This window comes from Ambystoma mexicanum, chromosome 8, assembly GCF_040938575.1.
Source record: "Ambystoma mexicanum isolate Mex_15411 chromosome 8, UKY_AmexF1_1, whole genome shotgun sequence".
NCBI lineage: Eukaryota > Metazoa > Chordata > Amphibia > Caudata > Ambystomatidae > Ambystoma > Ambystoma mexicanum.
The window spans coordinates 12072387-12089836 of record NC_090929.1 but is presented as its reverse complement, the minus strand read 5'-3'; the positions used below and the strand labels follow the sequence as shown (position 1 = coordinate 12089836).

Sequence of the window (17450 nt, the reverse complement as noted above, 5' to 3'; positions counted from 1 at the left end):
AAAAAAAAAAGGGGTCTCTTCCTCCGATTCTCACCATCTTCCCGAACAGAATCCACCGATACTCACTGTTAAGACTGCGATGGAACATTCTTCCGACCTTGGACATTAAAATGCTTAGGAAACCAATCAAGATGGAAGAAAGTCTATATAGATTTTGCCAGTTAGTTCCTGAAATGGCTAAACACCTTGTGCTGTTCTGTACACAACTTAACACTCTAAGATTCTTACCTGAGTGCACTGAAGTTTCTGTATTTGGGTCTATCTGTTGATCTGGTATGGCAACGTTGCCTATGTATTCAAAATACGCGAGGGGGATTGGCATTGTCCGGTTTCATATGTAACCTCCAATTGGATTGCCCTTCCTAAACTGTGTGGAGTACGAATATACATAGGCTATTTTATCCACCTGTTGCCCAATTGTTTTGGCTGCTTTTCTTCTTTGTTGATTTACTGCCCTATAAGCCATTGTTCTTACTTGATGAATGTTTTACGGCCGATATCTATGCCGATGCCTTGAATATTTTTACTGTGTATGAATTTTGTGTATGTATTGTAAATTTTCTATTCATATTCTTTTGTAAAGGTTTAATAAAACCATATAAAATAAAAAAATATGTGCCCTAAAAACTATTATACCAGTGGTACTCGCCCCCCCCCCAGTGCACTTGCACCACTTTGAGAAATCGATGGACCCCACCTTCTGGAGGAAATGCAGTGCTTGCGGTTCCTACCCTCACGTGGTGGGGCAGCCCGGTGGCACGAACCTTCTGGGAGGCAGTAATTAAAGCAATTGAGGCCATCACCCATATAACCCTACCAGAGGTGATTCTACTAGGGACCCCACTCCTTGAGATTTACCCAAGAACCGGAGCTACAGCCAAGTTAATTACCAAATTGGCGAATTGTGGAGTGCTAGCGAGTGTTTCTACTGTTTGGAACACTGCATTTTCTTTCAAGTCTGTCCTTTGTTGCTCCCTGTACAATAAAGAGGAGGAGGAGGAGGAGATATGCCTATGGTGCTTAAAACCTACGGCTCAAACGAATGCGGAGCAAATTGTGGAGTGTTGGCGAGGAGTGAGCGGGACTCGCCGGCCCCCTCATTACAGCCCTGTGACCCTGCCTGAAGCATGCTCCATCAGAGATAGCCCTCTGCTACTGCGACATCTACAAAAGACGAGTGGCTTTAAAAGCCATACGGGTAAGCTGATAACGCATCGCTTGTGTGATTAGACCAAGCAGGAGACTGTGGGGGAAATATCCGCTTTGTTGGCAGCAGAGTTGCTGCAGTCTTTAGCAGCCTATGGCAGCATTGGCAAACAGACATTTGAGGCCCAAACCTGGTGTAAAAACATGCAGCACCAGACTGAAACGGATTTTATATCAATGGATCAAACAAACAATGAGTTAATATTACCAGATGAGCCCTACCAATCACAATCAGCACCTGACGTACCGGCGCAGGGCGGCCTGCCTTGTCCAGCGCCCACAAATGCGACTCTACTGGAAACCCAGGAGCCAGATCTACAAAAACACGGAGATACAGGTAGGACAGCTACCCTCCCCTCTTGCGTTCCCCCTCCTACCTGAGTATGTCCGCACGTCTCTGGCCTGACCCCATGGAGGGCGCCGCGGTGGACCCTTCTCCCTTGGCGGTGGGGAAAGGCTCCGGCGGCGGCATGCTTCCGACCGCAAAGCCGCCGGCTCATCCGAGCAGTGGGAGGGAGTTGGAGTTTGCATGCAGCGTGGGCGTTCCTTGTGGGCGTAGCCCGACAGCCCCCCACAAGGGACTGTCTACAAACATCGCGCTTGCAGGGAACGACAAAACAAAAGAAATAGAAGGAAGCGGGTTGATGGAAAAGGAACCCAGTCAAACTAATGGCTTTCATGAACTTCCCATGGGGCTTGCGGTCCCCGCTCCTTCTCAACAAGCTATAACTTTGGTAGTGAATTCACAGCCATAACCCGAAGGGCGCCCTTTGTAACCCCCATAGCCACAGCATCCGCACGAGATGGTGATAGAGTATGGAAGGGGAAAGAGGAGCGAACTCAAAACTGCAGATAGTGCCTCTTGTCCCAACGACGAAAACAACATTTCATCGTTAGAGACCCATGCTAACGCTCTTGAAGAGGACCAATCACCAGACAAACAAGCCTTAATACACTCCCATGTTGAAAATCCGTCCACTCCCTCAATTGAATGTTTTGAAAAAGGGAACCAGACAAAAATTTTAAAAAAAACTACCTCAACTGTGCTCTCAGAGAAAAACATCAAGAACGCAAAGTTTGAAAATAAGAAAAGTCAAAGGGTCAAGCAGAGAACTTTACTGAAAATAAAAATACCCTCACATTACACCTCAACAAACTCACTGGCGAAATTTTTCATTCAGAAGGTAAAAGATCCTGCCCTTACAGGAAGCAACACCATTGACGAAATTTCAGACGCAGAACTCCTAGATGAGGTGATTGACCCTGGAGATCCCATGATGGGTCTGGAGAACGATAAAGAATCCAACAATCTTCCCCCTTCAGTAAAAATCAACACGATCCACCCTCAGACAAAATCCATTTCGCTAGATACTAGAAAATGGCATTTTGGCAAACCACCTCCGCCGGACGCCACAAAACAATTTGACGGCGATTCCAATCGGACCAATCCAACACCCAATCAGGTGCACTATTTTGGCCTCACCAAGACTCACAAGGACAGGTCGACCTTGCTTATTTTGGACTCGGCACTAAAAGAAGTCAATCCGAGTCCCTTAAACCAAACAAGATTGCCCCTCGAGATGCTGAAATTGTTAAAAACTTTGATACAACACAACCTTCTAATATCAACCCTCAAGAGCTGGAAAGGGTATCCGTGGAAACCCAAACTTCCCCATCAAAATTCACCCATGCTAGAGATGAAGACTCTCGGGAGGATACGTGATGAGCAAGAAATGGGCCCCTTGCAAAGCAGGCAGATCGGTAGACTGCTTCCTTCCTCGGAAGACTAGCGCAATGTAGTCAAGGAGCTAAACATGCACAACATCAGTGAGGAATCATGCGTATTCAACGTAACACCACAAGCTAGAAGATCTAGAACCTCAGGCCCACAATTCAATAAAGACACTCCAAAAAAAATGTCCACCATGACTGTAGCTTTAGCGCCTTTTGCCAAATTATATGAGGCAATTAACGACACATTGAAAGATCACTCATCGTTAATAGCCTTAATGCACACCAAACTCATCCATCTTAATGGATTTATCACAGCTAAAGAACAACTTAAACTACCATTAAGACATCAAGGGTGCATGACTGACCCTGAAGAAAGTTCTTGTGTGCCCACTATCCAAGCTGGTGACCTAGAGACACCGGTCATCCTGGACGACTAATCCTGAAAGCCTAGGACCCCTGAAGGGCCACCAACACGGAACCGCCCAACCAAGAAAGCAAAACTTTGCCCATCAACGAAGCAGGAAGTTTACGGACGAAACCATCCACAAAGAAACATCTTCAAAACGTATGACGCCTACAACAAAAAGCAGAAATAATCTCAATGTAGCCACGATCAACTTAACAGATAAGGTTCAACAAACCAAAAGAAATGGATGTGTAGTCCTAGAATTAGCCCCACCAACTCAAATATCAAGCTTAACTAACAATCCAAAGCTTACTCAAAGTCAAAAACTAACAGAAGACGTAAACAGAGATTTTGCAATCTTTGAAAACACTAAAAAGAAACCTGACGTTCAAACACAAAGCATAGAATCGGTGCCCTAAGCAAGTTGCCCTTCCAAAAATGAAAAGTAACTGAAGTGATAAAATCACAAACTGAATTGTCCTCACAAGTTAATAGAGAATGGAGCATTAACGCCAACAAGCTATTGGAAAAAAAAAAACTCAAGAACAAGGAGCTCAACCCACACCAAGGTCCTCCCCTGATTCAAGTGTTGACCTGATGGACTGGAGTCGATATTCAACTGAAGAATCTGACTCCTCTCAGACATATGAAGATCACCGACAAAACTCATCTAGAACAGACGGGTCTCCTAGACAGTGTCCTAAGGAGCAGAAAGAGCCCAACAACAAGGCTGACTACCCAATATTTTTGACTATGGCACAAAAGCGAGAAAGACTGATCGAGAACTGGACCTCTGAACATATAGACGAAATAAACACTCACTGGCGCTCAGAAAGATCAGCGCCAAAGAATTCCAGACATCAGTCAGACAAAACACTCCATAAAGAGACCAGGTATAGATCACCTTCAAGAGAAAAACATGGTCGATACACGAAAGAGCCAAGTAGAGACCAAAGAAGCTCGAGATTCGTACCGCGTGATCAACATCACAGGTAAATATACACAAGCACATAAGGTGGACGAGCGCCGACCAGTCAGAGAATTAAACAAAGACAACCGTACTTTAAAACAAAAAAACATACATCATAATGAACAGAAAAACAATCTTGGCGCTCTTTCAGGCGGTTCCGAACTTAAGGAAACTGCGCACAGACGATTTAAAACTTCGAGTTTTGTGAGGATGGTCGCTTCGACCAAGTATATTTACACAATCCGTCTTCAATAGTAAAAAGAATGTTGGCAGACTCAATTGAAAGCTTCCTAGCTTTGGGATACGATCTAACAGAACTAAATAAAGATACAGACCGGGAGAAAAACAGATCAACCACTCGGAACAACAGGAACTTGACCGCTGAAACGGTTAAACCTGCTGCGCCCAACGAGGCATATATATCATATGCCGTTAGCCAGATGAACAACAATAGAAAGACCAACAACCACCCAAGTTATCCTAAATCCCCAGCTAAAGGAAAAAATGCATTAAAAAAAAAATTAAAAAAAGAAATCAGACCTTAGCTGAGGATAACGACATGTGAAAGGGCGGTGGTGAAGCCTCCAGAGAAGAACGATATAAAGACCTCTTGGGAGTGGGTAGAAAACCGAAAGGCCCCCAAGCTACATTCAAAGTCACCTTTGAGCAAGAACTGGTAGGAGAACGTAATGCCAACCCCCAGATTCCCAATAAATCGATTTCAACACGAAACAATGAGGGCTGGTCATGGTTGGCAAGTGCTCTAAACACCGACCATCACAAATAGCAACTCGCCCAGGGATCAAAGAAGCAAGATGGGGAAAACTAAAGATCACCACTCTGGGACCATGGCCCTTGCCTCTTGGAACACAAGAGGGTTTTCACACCTAACAAAACCGAGTAACGTAAACTTGGGGAAGTTTGATATCATCTGCCTACAAGAACCATGGCTAATGAGAAAACCGTATCTAGATGGCTACGAAATAGCAATATCACCAGCAGACAAGGGGGCAAAAGGGAGGCCTACCTCAGGACTGATAACTGCTATTCGAACTGGTGTCGGCTTGGAATTAGAGAAATTATTGTGACCCACCCTTTAATGCTGGCAACCTTGATCACTTAGCACGAACAAAGCAAACTAGAAAGTTCCACTTCCAAGTCAACGCCCAAGAAGACCTCAAGACTCGCAGTGATTAAGGTATACTGGAACCCTAAAGCCATAAGTAAGAAAAATGTTCTAAAGCTAGTCGAAAATTCCGTTGACGAAGCACGCACAAGCTTTCAGGCAACATACGTAGTAATCTGTGGAGACTTAAATGCCACTTGTCCAAACAACGAAGAAGACTCAAGTGTGAGAACCACTGACTCAGCAGTATACATTAGAGGACTCGCTTGGGCTAAATTAATGGCTTCTAGAGATTTACACAACCTGTATACGCCAGACAGGGGTGCACAAATACCATCTTGGTAAAGAGATGGACAAAGAGCGACTATTGATTACATCTTTACCTCAAGGGAATTCCTTCCGCATGTCACGTCTTTTCAAGTCATAAAAACAACAAAGAGCGATCATAACTCACTCAGAGCTACTTGGAAAGTACCAATACAAAAGAGAGCTCTAATGACAACTGCCAATGAAAGGAGCTCTAATGGAACCCGCTTAAAAATAACAGAAGCAATGATAACATTGCTAACTAAACACTACAAAGGACTAACAACCACAGATCTGTGTGTTAATACATGCCAGGCGGTGGATTACCAACCACTCCTGATGTACTACCATCATAATATTGATCGCTCAAAGACCAAAGTAACCAAGCACCTTCATGTCTTCAATGAGCTGGTGGCCGAAAAAAAGAAAATAATGAGACGTGAGAAAAGACGAGCACTAAAAAGCGGTGTAGAAAATTCCAAAGACAAGACAAATAAAATTGTAAATACTTACAAGAACTGGTTACAGTTCCATAGAAGCAAACTCTACCAATTGGACGCTGAAGAGATGCTCAAAGCCATCTGTAGTACGAAAACCACAGACTTCTGGTCTTTGATAAAGCAAATACCACCGGAAAATCAAGAAGCATTACAAAACCACGTTAGAAACCTGGACTGCACATTTTCTGACTCTCTACTCGGGCCCATCTAAAATTGCTAGCAACCATCTTCTGGAACGTGAATCTCAATGGAAAATACCATATGACGAAGAACTCAAAGAAAAAACTCAAAATTGAACAGATCTACAGCCCCAGGACCCAATGGGATCAGAAATATCGAATTGAAGGAACATCAAGACAAATGGGCTCCTTTAATATCAGAGATTTTCAAGATATGTGTTCTAACGAAATCAGTTCCTTCATCGTGGAAGCGTGCAACAATCATCCCTGATTGTTAAGAAAGGAGCACGCAATTGTCCAAAAAATGACCGTCCTATAGCCCTCCTGGATGTTATAGGAAAGGTATTCGGATCCTTTTGCCTAGACAACCTCCAAGAATGGGGAAGAACAACTGTTTGCTCGGACCCTTTCCTAAGAGGATTTGTCAAGGATACCGGTACATCAGCTAATATTCTACTACTAAGCTTCTTAAAAGGGAAAATTAAAGACAGCAGTACAAGAATTTTCATCGCCTTCAGAGACCTGGTTCAGGCGCTCGACCGGGCCCGCTTATGGTATAAGCTCACCCAATGGCAATGCCCGAAAGCAATACTTTAACCAAACACTCTGTACGGACATGATCATTAATATCAGGCTGAACGGGGAAGGACACCTTTCCGGAGAGCGTTCCTACGCACAGAGGAGTCAAGCAGGGGTGTCCCTTGGCTCCCACCCTTTTCAACGCATATGTGGGCGACTCAACATTCTGATGAGAATATACGATAATTTCCACCAACTCTAGGAGACACAAAAATATTGCGCCTCCTGTATGCCGAGGATATGATATTGCTTGACCAGACGCCAATAGGTCTCCAACGACAAATAGACAACTTGTCAGAATGTATCAGTAACAAATTGGCGATCAATAAGGATAAAACCAAAATAATGATCATGGAGAAGACATCTAAAAAATCTGATAATCTTCAATGGTATCTGGAAGGAGTCAAAATTGAAGAGGTAAAAGAATTCAAGCATCTGGGCATCCTTTTCAACAACAGTTCGGTGGAGCAACAAATGCAGATGACCCTATTCGAAAAGATCAGGAATTTGGCATCCCAGACCAAAATGATGGACAGAAAATATGGCCACTTTTCAATTATCCCCACAATCAAATTCTATAAGGCTATGGTAGTACATGCATTAACTTATGGAACAGATGCATTACCTCAACTTCCACAGAATATTGGGCAAAGATTGGAAGGTACTTCTGGCGTCAGATTTTAAATCTACCTTCCTCCACACCCATGGCGATTATTCGACGTGAATTGGGCTTGATGTCTTTACAAAGTATTGTAGAGCCAAACACGTTGATGCTATACAGAAAAATCATAGCCCCAACGCGCCCTCCCGTATTCACAATAATACGAGCGGAACTAGATAAAGGAAACAATAGTCATTAAATCCTGGGGAGAAAACAACAAGGGAGCCCTGGAAAGAATAAACAGCTCAGAAGAGGAACTACGACAAATCCGAACAAAATGAAAATAAAACTTCTGGAATCTGACTGGATTAACACACTCGACCTAGCCAGCAAATACAAATCAATGGCGGATCTGCCAATCGTTCCAAGAAAAGTGAACGAGTTACCCGAGTACTTGAAAAAGTTCCCGAACAAGACGTACAGAAACTTCTTTCTTAGGATTAGGCTTAACATCTTGCCTACGAATGTAATCCTAGAAAGAAGGGGGCTTTCACCCAACACAGACTGTCGATATTGCCTCAAAGCGGACCATCCAGAGACTGAGACACTTACTGTTGTCCCGCGGAGCAGTTTCACCTCAAAGAGAATAATATTTGGGCCACGTGTTCTCCAAATTTAAAACATTCTGAAGAGAATTGGTGGTCTAGTCTGCTAAGTGGAGCAAGAGTACAATGGGTAATAGCAGTGGTGGAGTTTGTACAAAAATTGTACTTGGGTAACAAAACAGTGGGAATTCGAGACAGTGGATAGACTGCGCCCTACCTCGCTGTCTGTGCGCAACTCCCATCCTTGACCCACCACTGCTTTGCAAGAACACCACCTTAAACTGTTTGAACTTGCAAAGACCCTAACGGAGCCAAAGAAGGTTTATAAAGACTAACGAGAATATGTTTTTATTCTTATTTGTGAAACTTCAAGGGACTCAAAGTTAAAGATCCGAAAGAGGATTTTATCTTGTAAAATATTTTAAAACAATTGAGGTAAATTAAAAAAATATATATATATATATATTTACTAAACTCCTCCTAGCTGCGAAAATCACACTAGCCTGCAGATGGAAATGGCAAGAGGGTCCGCTGCACAACTGGTGGGTTAAGATTTGGGATATCCTGGTAGCAGAAAAGGTCACAGCAGCTAAAAAGGGGAAGCTTCATATCTGGGCACCAATTTTGGACTAGCAGCAGGAGTACCCAGCCCAAACGGATCAAGCAGGAGGACCCAGCCCAAACAGATCAACCACAGATGGTGAAACTTCGTAAAGACAGCCTAGTGCCGATATCCTCCCTCCCCCCCAAACCCCTGGGGAGAGCCAAGCTTCTAGTTGCCAAATGACTATGTTATTACTATGTTCCACCACTGTACTAATGATGTATACCGCAACAGATTAAACAAAGTTGGGAGAAAAAAAAGTTACTCACACCGAGGATTGTTCAGGACCGCCTTAGAAATGGCCGCCTCCAGGTCCTTCAGCTCAATTTCTTCCCGGTCCTTGTGGGCATCCCAAAAGTCCAGGGCTACGCGGTTAATCTGCTCACCTCCGGCATTGCTGCATGGAATAGAAACAGAGACTACTGTTAGAAGAGTGACGGTATTCCAAGGCCTTAGTCCAGCACAGAGGACAACATCTGATGGCAGGGCCCACTAGAAACAATAGAAGGCCTTCAAGGTGCAGGTCCCACCTTGGAATTTTACTCTAGGTGCTTTGAAGTGGCACCCTCCACCACCCCCGGGAACCCACATTAACACCCCTGGCAGGAGATTCTTCCAGCCCCCATTCTCTGGAGCAGCAAGCCTGTTAAACAGGGAAGTCGTGAAAGGCTCTTGCACCACTAGTGACCACAGAGGGCTGTGCCGCCCAATGGGCGTCCCGCCGGGACACTTGCATTGATGTAATCTGTATCTGAAACATCTCTTATAGTCCTGGATTCCTCCCACAGGATTACTGCTGCCTCGGACCCACATCTGCGCTCTGTCCTCGAAAAGTCTGCATGGTAAACCGAGGGGGGGACATCCAATGCACAGCAAAATGCAGATAGAATTCAGCAAAAGAAGCCCAGGTCTTCTATACAGAGTGATGCAATGTCTCAAGTAAAACATGCACAAGGGTCTTTTGAACCAGACCCAACATCTCCAGGAAGGGGACCTGCTAGCAACGTCTTAGCGGGGTGGGACACATTGGGAATTGACCATTTGTAATTCTAAAATGTTTTGCAGCACAAAACAGACCCAGTAACGCGTCAGAACATTTGACCTCGTCAGAGAACAAATCTTCAGAATCTATACAGTATTCTTTTTAGGAAATCACAAATCAGTGTTCGAAAAGCAGAGAGATCAGGAGGGCGCATTCCTCTTTGTGCTGCAGAGTTATGAACGGATTCTTGGAGGTTAGAGGAGTGGGCGATGAAAATGGCGAAGGAGATGGTTGACCTGTGCAGAAGAAACCCTGTATCTTGCTTTCTTTTGAGGACAGAGGCGGCAGGGGACAGGTCTTAGTTGGGAGGGAACCCGACTGGGAAAGCATAGGTAATTACATTACTGGTGCTAGTGGGGGGGGGGGGGGCAAAGTTTCTCCTTACAAGGCTTTTTCCAGAGGGATTTTCGAAGCTCTGCATGGCTGCATCCAGAGCCTTGTGGGTGGAGTAGTGGGTGGAAGCAGCAGATTGGAGACGAGACCACGGCCAGTGCAGTATACATTTCAGATGGAAAGGTGGTTAGGTGGCAGCGTGAGGAACCGGTTGTTTTGGGCCAACACACCTATAATGTACATGGCCTGTTATACAGATAAGAGGCGATCACGTACTCCTTCAAGAACCTTTGGTGATGCTACTTGGGAGTGAGAAGGAAGGGACACTGGAGGGAGATGCCAGCAGGACCTTTCCCCTGAACAAGGCTGTGCTGGACTTGAACAGGTGGGAACAACTGTCTAGCCCAGTATGCCTAGGCTTGTGGGATACCTGCTGGTTTGGAGGCCTGTGGAGTTGGGGCAGTTGAGCAAAGATGGGGTTGTGGGAAAACAAGCAAGTCTTACGACCTCCCAAGCAGCTGTTTCTTGAAGTATCGTTTTAAAGTCTGTTCGGAAATGCATGAAAGGGGTGATGGGGTCAGGGTGCACAGGTAGTTCCCCCTGCTCCCCCTCTCCCGCCCCCAGTGGATGTCAATGCGCATCTATGAATTGATTACCTTAGCGTTTGCTTTTTAGAAGGTTGGGCTTTTGAGGCCCAACACCTTTGTAGTATAGTTCTGAAAAGCCGCCTGAGATTTTGGGTGCGATTGAGGTGAATGGCTTTGTAGGGTGGGCACGCTGCTTTGAACATGAAGCGCGCTTCTGCAGATGGCCAAAGTAGTCAGATCTGAACAGCAGCAACGCAACACCTAAGCAGGTGCCTGCGATCCATGTGCCACTGCATGCTGTACCGCCTTGAGTGGGTCCCATCAAGAGAGCCTTTCCACAGTTCATGCATGGGAGGATCAGTGCCGATACCACCGGATCAAAGTCAGGACCCGGAATATATGCCACATTAGTAACGGGTAACAAGCTCCTTTTTCTGTTTGCTCATGCTAAACCTTTCAGTCCGGCATAAACACTAATGATTTTACTTTTGTGGCCAGATTTATCCAATTTCCGCATCCGAAATCGATGCTGTTTGAGTGTATGCGGTCACGGATACACATTCAGTTTCAATACAACTGGGGCCTGTGGTAGGTCAGAATAAGGAGGCATGATTTTCACAGGGTTTATTCACTCAAAGAAAGAAGACCTAGTCATTCCCCAAATCGGTGTTACCAATCCCTACTCTATACAAAAGAGATGCTGCTCAGGAGGTCTAGATGGCTAAACCGAAATGCATTCCTCCGTCCCGAATCCTATTCTAACCTAGTTTATTTCTCTACTTCTCAAAAAGAAAACTTAAAATCACCAAGACATGCCTTAGGCCATTGCCTCAATAAATGATGCCTTCAGACCCAAACCCTTGTGTCTCTTTGGCATCAGCACTTTCCTATGTGAACAGTCCCAAGTGTGCAGTTAGTGCATTGCTGGAGCGTCTTCTGGCGGCTCCAGGGATGTCTATCTCTCTCAAATCCCTTTCACGCCACTGCAGAGCTCCTCTCCTTTTCACTCCCCAACCTGAGGGTTTCTTCCGCTCTTCCTTTTAGCCCCCCCCCACCCCCTCTGGGGTTTCTTGGTTCTTCCCCAACACCAGAGTTTGCCTCGGTCTCTTCACATTTTGAAGATTTCCCCTTTCCCCACTATGGGGCTTCTCAATGTTCTCCCCTCTCTGGAGCTGGAGTCTCACTCTCCCCCTCTCCTCTTTCGGGTGTCCAGGGTCTATCCCCACTCCAATGTTTTTCTCACTTTCCTCCCCCCCCACTCCACGCTGGGGCTTCTTTGGTCTCTCACCACTCCGAGGCATTTCTCCGCATTGCTTGCCTTCACGCCTACCTCCTAATTCGTTGAAGCCACTGCTTACCAGTTTGTGTGGGGCGGTGCTCCTCAGAAGGCTGTAAGGTCTGTATGGCACTCCTCTCGGCGTTACAGTTTATGTGACTTGTCTGCTCAGTTGCATGTCGGCTGCCGTCTCCTCTTCCGTAGTCTCTTCGCATCGAGACCAGTGGGCAGTTTATCTGGGGGACCTTTCCTCTAACACACTCTACTCTTGCTCATTTTGAGATGCGGGCCATCTCAGGTGAGCAGTCTCTTTGCCCTGCTGCACTCACTAGGTGCGCACTGCGGCCTGTGTTGCCTCATCTGGCTGTCGGTCACTGCAGTCAGCCACACGTCCAGTTTGTTGCTGTGGCCTCCTTGGGCTTTGTGGTTTCTCCATGTTGATCAGTCTTTAGCAGACATGCCTTAAGGAGGCTGTTATTTCAGCTTTTCTATGGTTTCCCAGAAGGCTGGAGTAGAATGTGGGAAGCCATGCTAGCCATTGGAGGGGGTTACAGAGTTACCATACAACGTAGTTCCTATATGCCCCATAAAGGTGTTAGTTTCGGGGGAGTCCTCTCTGTGGGCCTACTGACCCCCAAGGGGGTCACCCCAGAGTGTTCCCGCTTACCCTTTCCCCTAGGGGATGTTAAGCGTAGGGGGCTCACCACCCTAGTCCAAACGGGGTGGGGCTCCCCATCGGGGAGAGGGGACCAACTCCTTGGACTCATCACAAGCACCAGAGGTATGACTTGGCATGCAGGGTTGGCACTCTGTTGTGCACCAGGCAAAAAGGAGGAATCAAAGGTTTCAGAGGCAGGAGTACTTGCACACATTTTCAGTGGACTAAAAAGTTTGAATTGGTCTGGCTGTGTGCCACACTGCTCGCTAACCAAGCCTCGAGTTTTAATGATTGCGAGTTTTCCAAGTCACAAAAGATAACCTATTCTTAAACACATTGAGACAGTACTACTGATACAACATTACATGATTTAAATACCACTTCAAGAGCATTGTGACATTGCAGTGTAACCAGCAGTGAAAATCTGAGCGTCCCACCTCCCAAAAGATGTACTGCCATCATGGACGGCGATCCACTGAAATACCGCCGGCTGGATTTCTGTAAGTACGCGCCTATCCTGTAAAGAATCTTCTTTAACCCTTTTCTTCCTCATATAGTGGATGACACCACTACTGCACCAAGGTCAAATGGAGCCCTTGTATGCCTTACATGACCAAGGTGGGCATCAGATCAGAGATGCCCACCTTGTCACTCACTTGCAATGTCCTAAAAGAATACATGTGATCAATGTGCTGAAGTGAAGGGGCGCTTCCCCGCTGTATGCGTGAACACAGTTTACACGTTTTACTTCCACCGCTATGGTGTAGGGAAAACTGAGGTATTCCAAGGCACTATTCCACCTCGCCGTACTGCAATGGAATAATGCCAGTGTATATACTCTCCCAGGCCTGGAATATGGGGGTGCTAAAAAAGGATTTGCATTAGTGTCACACCGGTAATGAGACGCTCATGTGGAGGGGTGTGGCATTTCTACCCCAAGGGACTACCTACCTGTAACGCTCACCTGGCTCCCACAGAGGCGCGGGCGTGGCTGGGACTGCTGTGACCTCTTCTGCAGAGATGCGCAACACCCAGAAGATGGACTGGACTGGATTCCCCAACCTGGCTTTTCTGGCTCGGAGGAATATCCCACTGTGTGTGAAAAGGAAGGGTTAATAGTCTGCGGGTGATGTTCCGACCTCCCACTTCCCTTCGCTCCCTCCGTGAAACCCTTTTGGGATTCCCTGCGAAGACTCACCTTAGGGACCAAAATGACGAGCTCTCCATCCTGCTTCTGATGCAGGGGCGCGTTGTGATTCCAGTTACTTCACTGGATTGATGAGTTTAAACTAATTTGTCCATTCCCGTCGTACCGCAAGTGTTTATGGCAAGTTTGGGTTTATATTCACTCATCTGTTCTTTTCTTTCGCAGGTGCTGGAGAAGATTCCGGGCTGCAAGCGATTTGGATGAAGCCAAATTCTTGTAAGAATTCAGATGAGATTCCTTTGCAGTTTTAAGTATCTCCTTTAATGTCCAATGTCTTTTTCCCCATAGGGCCAAGGTACGGCAATGCCGGAAGTAAGGCGCCGACCCAAAAAGAGCTGCTGTGTCGCTCTTGCAAATGGGTAAGTCTTGAGTGAGCATATTGCTAATGTTCTCACATGCTCTGACTAATACAATGTGTTTCTTTTCCCCTTAGGGGCTGGGGTGCTGAGATGCCGAAGGTATGGCACAAACCCGAAGGCGGAGAGGGAATTGAACCACATGTAAGTTCTACTTAGATTCGCGTTTCCCTTCTCACCTCTCTTTCTCCTTCCTTCCAATAGGTGCTGGATGGCGGTGGAAGCTCCGGATGGACGTCGCAGGACTCGAAAACGCCACGTGCAGGTGAGTGAAATGCAGCGTGCTGCGCGCGACGCGATGCGCGTTTAAAATGTTTGCCTTCTTTGCACGATCGTCGGCGTGCAGAAGCCGGAGTGCAGATATATCAGGTAAGGTTCTTGTTTTCACCTGTTCTCTTCCCTTCTCTTCTTTAGGTGTTTCCAGGATGCTGGCAGGCGTGATGGAGGACCAAGGCAGGAGCAGGCACAGTGAGCGTCCAGCTGCTAAGTGCAGAACAATGCGAAGCGTGGTCTGCTGCTTGGGTGTGGCTTAAATAGCCTTTCAAGTAGTTCCAGGTATGTATTCTTCCCCCAGAAATATGTATTCCTCCACCAGTCACACCATAGAGATCAAGTAGTCCCTAGAAAAATAGTTCCTTCCAGTCTTGGAAGTTGCAGCATGGTCTGCACAGGTAAGTTTACACCAAGCACTACTCCCAACCTACTTTTGTATGAGCCTGGAGCCGATGGCGCCAGGACTGATGTCGCCTATGAGCCTGACGCCAACGGCGCCAGGACTGAGTCCAAAGGGCCCCCATCTGGGGCTGCTGGGACTTCCCTTGAATGCATGGTGTGTCTCTGAGGGTGCCGGGCCTGGTTTGGCTCCTTGGAGGCAGGCATCATGACACTACCACAGGATGCTTTTTAAAAATAAAAATAATATCTTTATTGCCATTCATCAACCCCCCCCCCCCACCCCCTCCTCAACGGATACAGCCCTACCAGTACGAGCCTGAGTATTCCAAGGAGGAGCTAATGGAAAGAAAAAGATGCTGAAACGATGGGGAAATCGGGTGACAGTAGTGAAGATGAACCTCCAGAGCCTGAGCCTAGTCGCATAGAAGAAGTTTCCACCTGGTGCACCTGCAATCGGTGCAAGGTCATGCCAACCGAGGAGGAGAACTGCTGCTGCCAAGAAAACTCTGGATGCTTGGCCTACATATCGGAAGCAGACGCACCACTGCTATGCGTTACCGAGCTGCCCGTCTTCAGGGCCGCCTGCCTCACAAGGTCCGTGTTGAGGATTATGATGGTGCTTATGCACAAACTTTGCACAACAGTTCACCCTCGAAATCCAAGTAACGAGTAAGTGGACTCTAGATGTGATGCCATTGTGACCACTGATCCGACTACCATTTCATGTTTTTCTCCTACATTGTCGTAACTTTGATCGATCACCGACGAATGAAATTAGTTTGTAAATACAATACATTTCTCTAGCTTTTTTACGAAATCTAAGTGATCACTTACGAGTCTTTCACTTCCAACTAAAAAACAATATTTCTCTGTGGCCCAAACCGTTCACTTTTGTAAAGTGTCGAGGCATCAAAGCCCAAGTTAATTTTTCCATAAAGTAAATTTTGTTAAGGGCCATACAATTTAGGATGCATTTTGAAGTAAGGTGATACACTTATCAAGCTCATTTAAATACAGTATGTGTCTTTCTCTTCCACAGGTGGTACAGGCTGGTGGCCTACCGTTCTTTTACATGGTGGCTTTATACGAGGCTTGGCTTCCACGCTCGATGAGTAATACCAGTCTGTGCCGTTGGAGCCATTCGCGCAAAATTCCCCAGTGACAGCAGAAAGTACAGGAGATTTTCACACACGGTGCTGCAACCTCAAGTATACAATGTGTTTGTGCCATCAACATCACCAAATTAAATAAAATACTAATGAGCTTATACAAATAGTTTGAATTTTTCAGGTGAGTCAAGCACACTCCAATCATCTATGGAGGGCCATGAAAGAATGGTCGGTGCCCTTTTATGCTCTCCTCGTCCCCATCCATCCCCCCTCCAGTGCCCCCCCCCCCACCTTCCAGTACTGGGTGGGTTGGAACGGCAAGGTGCCAAACACCATGTTCAGCGCAAAGGGATCCTCCAGACTCCCCTCTTCAAAACTCCGCCCCAGCAATCAACATACGCTTGTGTCCCTTCAGCAGTGTTCCGGGCCTTTTGTGCTCACCTCGTGCCCATCCATCCCCCTCCAGTATCTATGGCAGTTCACACCTATGGCCGTGCGCTCCCAAGGGTGGGTCTGGGTGGGTGGGAACACTCTAGTTGCCAAACACCATGTACATTTCAAAAGGGATCTTCCGCACGGTGACCATTGTTCACATGGCAGACCCAGTGTCTCCAGGGTCCCCTGTTCCAAGTGCACACACCCCTTCCCTTCCTCCCCAGCATTGAAGGCAGTTCGCACCCAAGACCATGTGCTTGGAAGGCAGCTGGGTGGGTGTGGACGCTCAAGGTGCCACAAGCTGTGGCATCACTAGCCCCCGTGTGTAGCATTGAAAATATATATTACGCAGACTCATTGTTGTGTTGGCAATAAAAGTCTGGCTTTTATTAAACAACAATAACGAACCAAACAAGATTACTGTGCTTGTCACAAATCAACAGGTGTGCAGCGTTATCATAGTTCTGTATTTTTTGGGCACTTGGACCGTGAAACCGGAAGTGGGCCTCCTTAACTCACTGATTGCCCCATTGTGGGCTCTCAGGTCTGTGTGCTGGGGACCTACATCTTGTCTGGGGAGCTCTTACGCTTGTTGGCAGCTTCCTTCCAGGCCCATGATATCCATGGTCCACATGGCCAGGCCACACCCGGTGTCTCCTAACTCCCCTCTTCAAGACGCCATCCCTGCAATCAACATAAGTTTGTCCGTTGAGCAATGTTCCAGGCCTTTAGCGCTCAGCTTGTGCCCATCCATCCTCCTCCCTAGTATCAATGGCAGCTGGCACCTATGAGCAGGGTAGCACTGGGCCATAAGATCATCTCTGGCACCAATGAAAATATGGCACACAATTCAAAGTCGCTATTCATTCCTTTTCGGGCACGGTTTGAATATTACCCAAAAGGTGAGTATTTTGATGAAAAGGTGATGCAAATTGTGCATTTAAAATAATAAATAT

The 17450-nt window shown here is 46.5% G+C and overlaps 1 protein-coding gene across 2 annotated transcripts in view; it reads right to left on the bottom strand.

The window, feature by feature from the left end:
- Positions 1 to 17450, bottom strand: part of TOR2A (torsin family 2 member A) — a 183378-nt gene that overhangs the window by 55090 nt on the left and 110838 nt on the right. For both annotated transcript variants that reach the window (XM_069609132.1, XM_069609133.1), the window contains one exon: positions 9086 to 9213. In XM_069609132.1, the coding sequence (XP_069465233.1) occupies positions 9086 to 9213 (128 nt within the window). The remainder of the gene's footprint in view (positions 1 to 9085; positions 9214 to 17450) is intronic.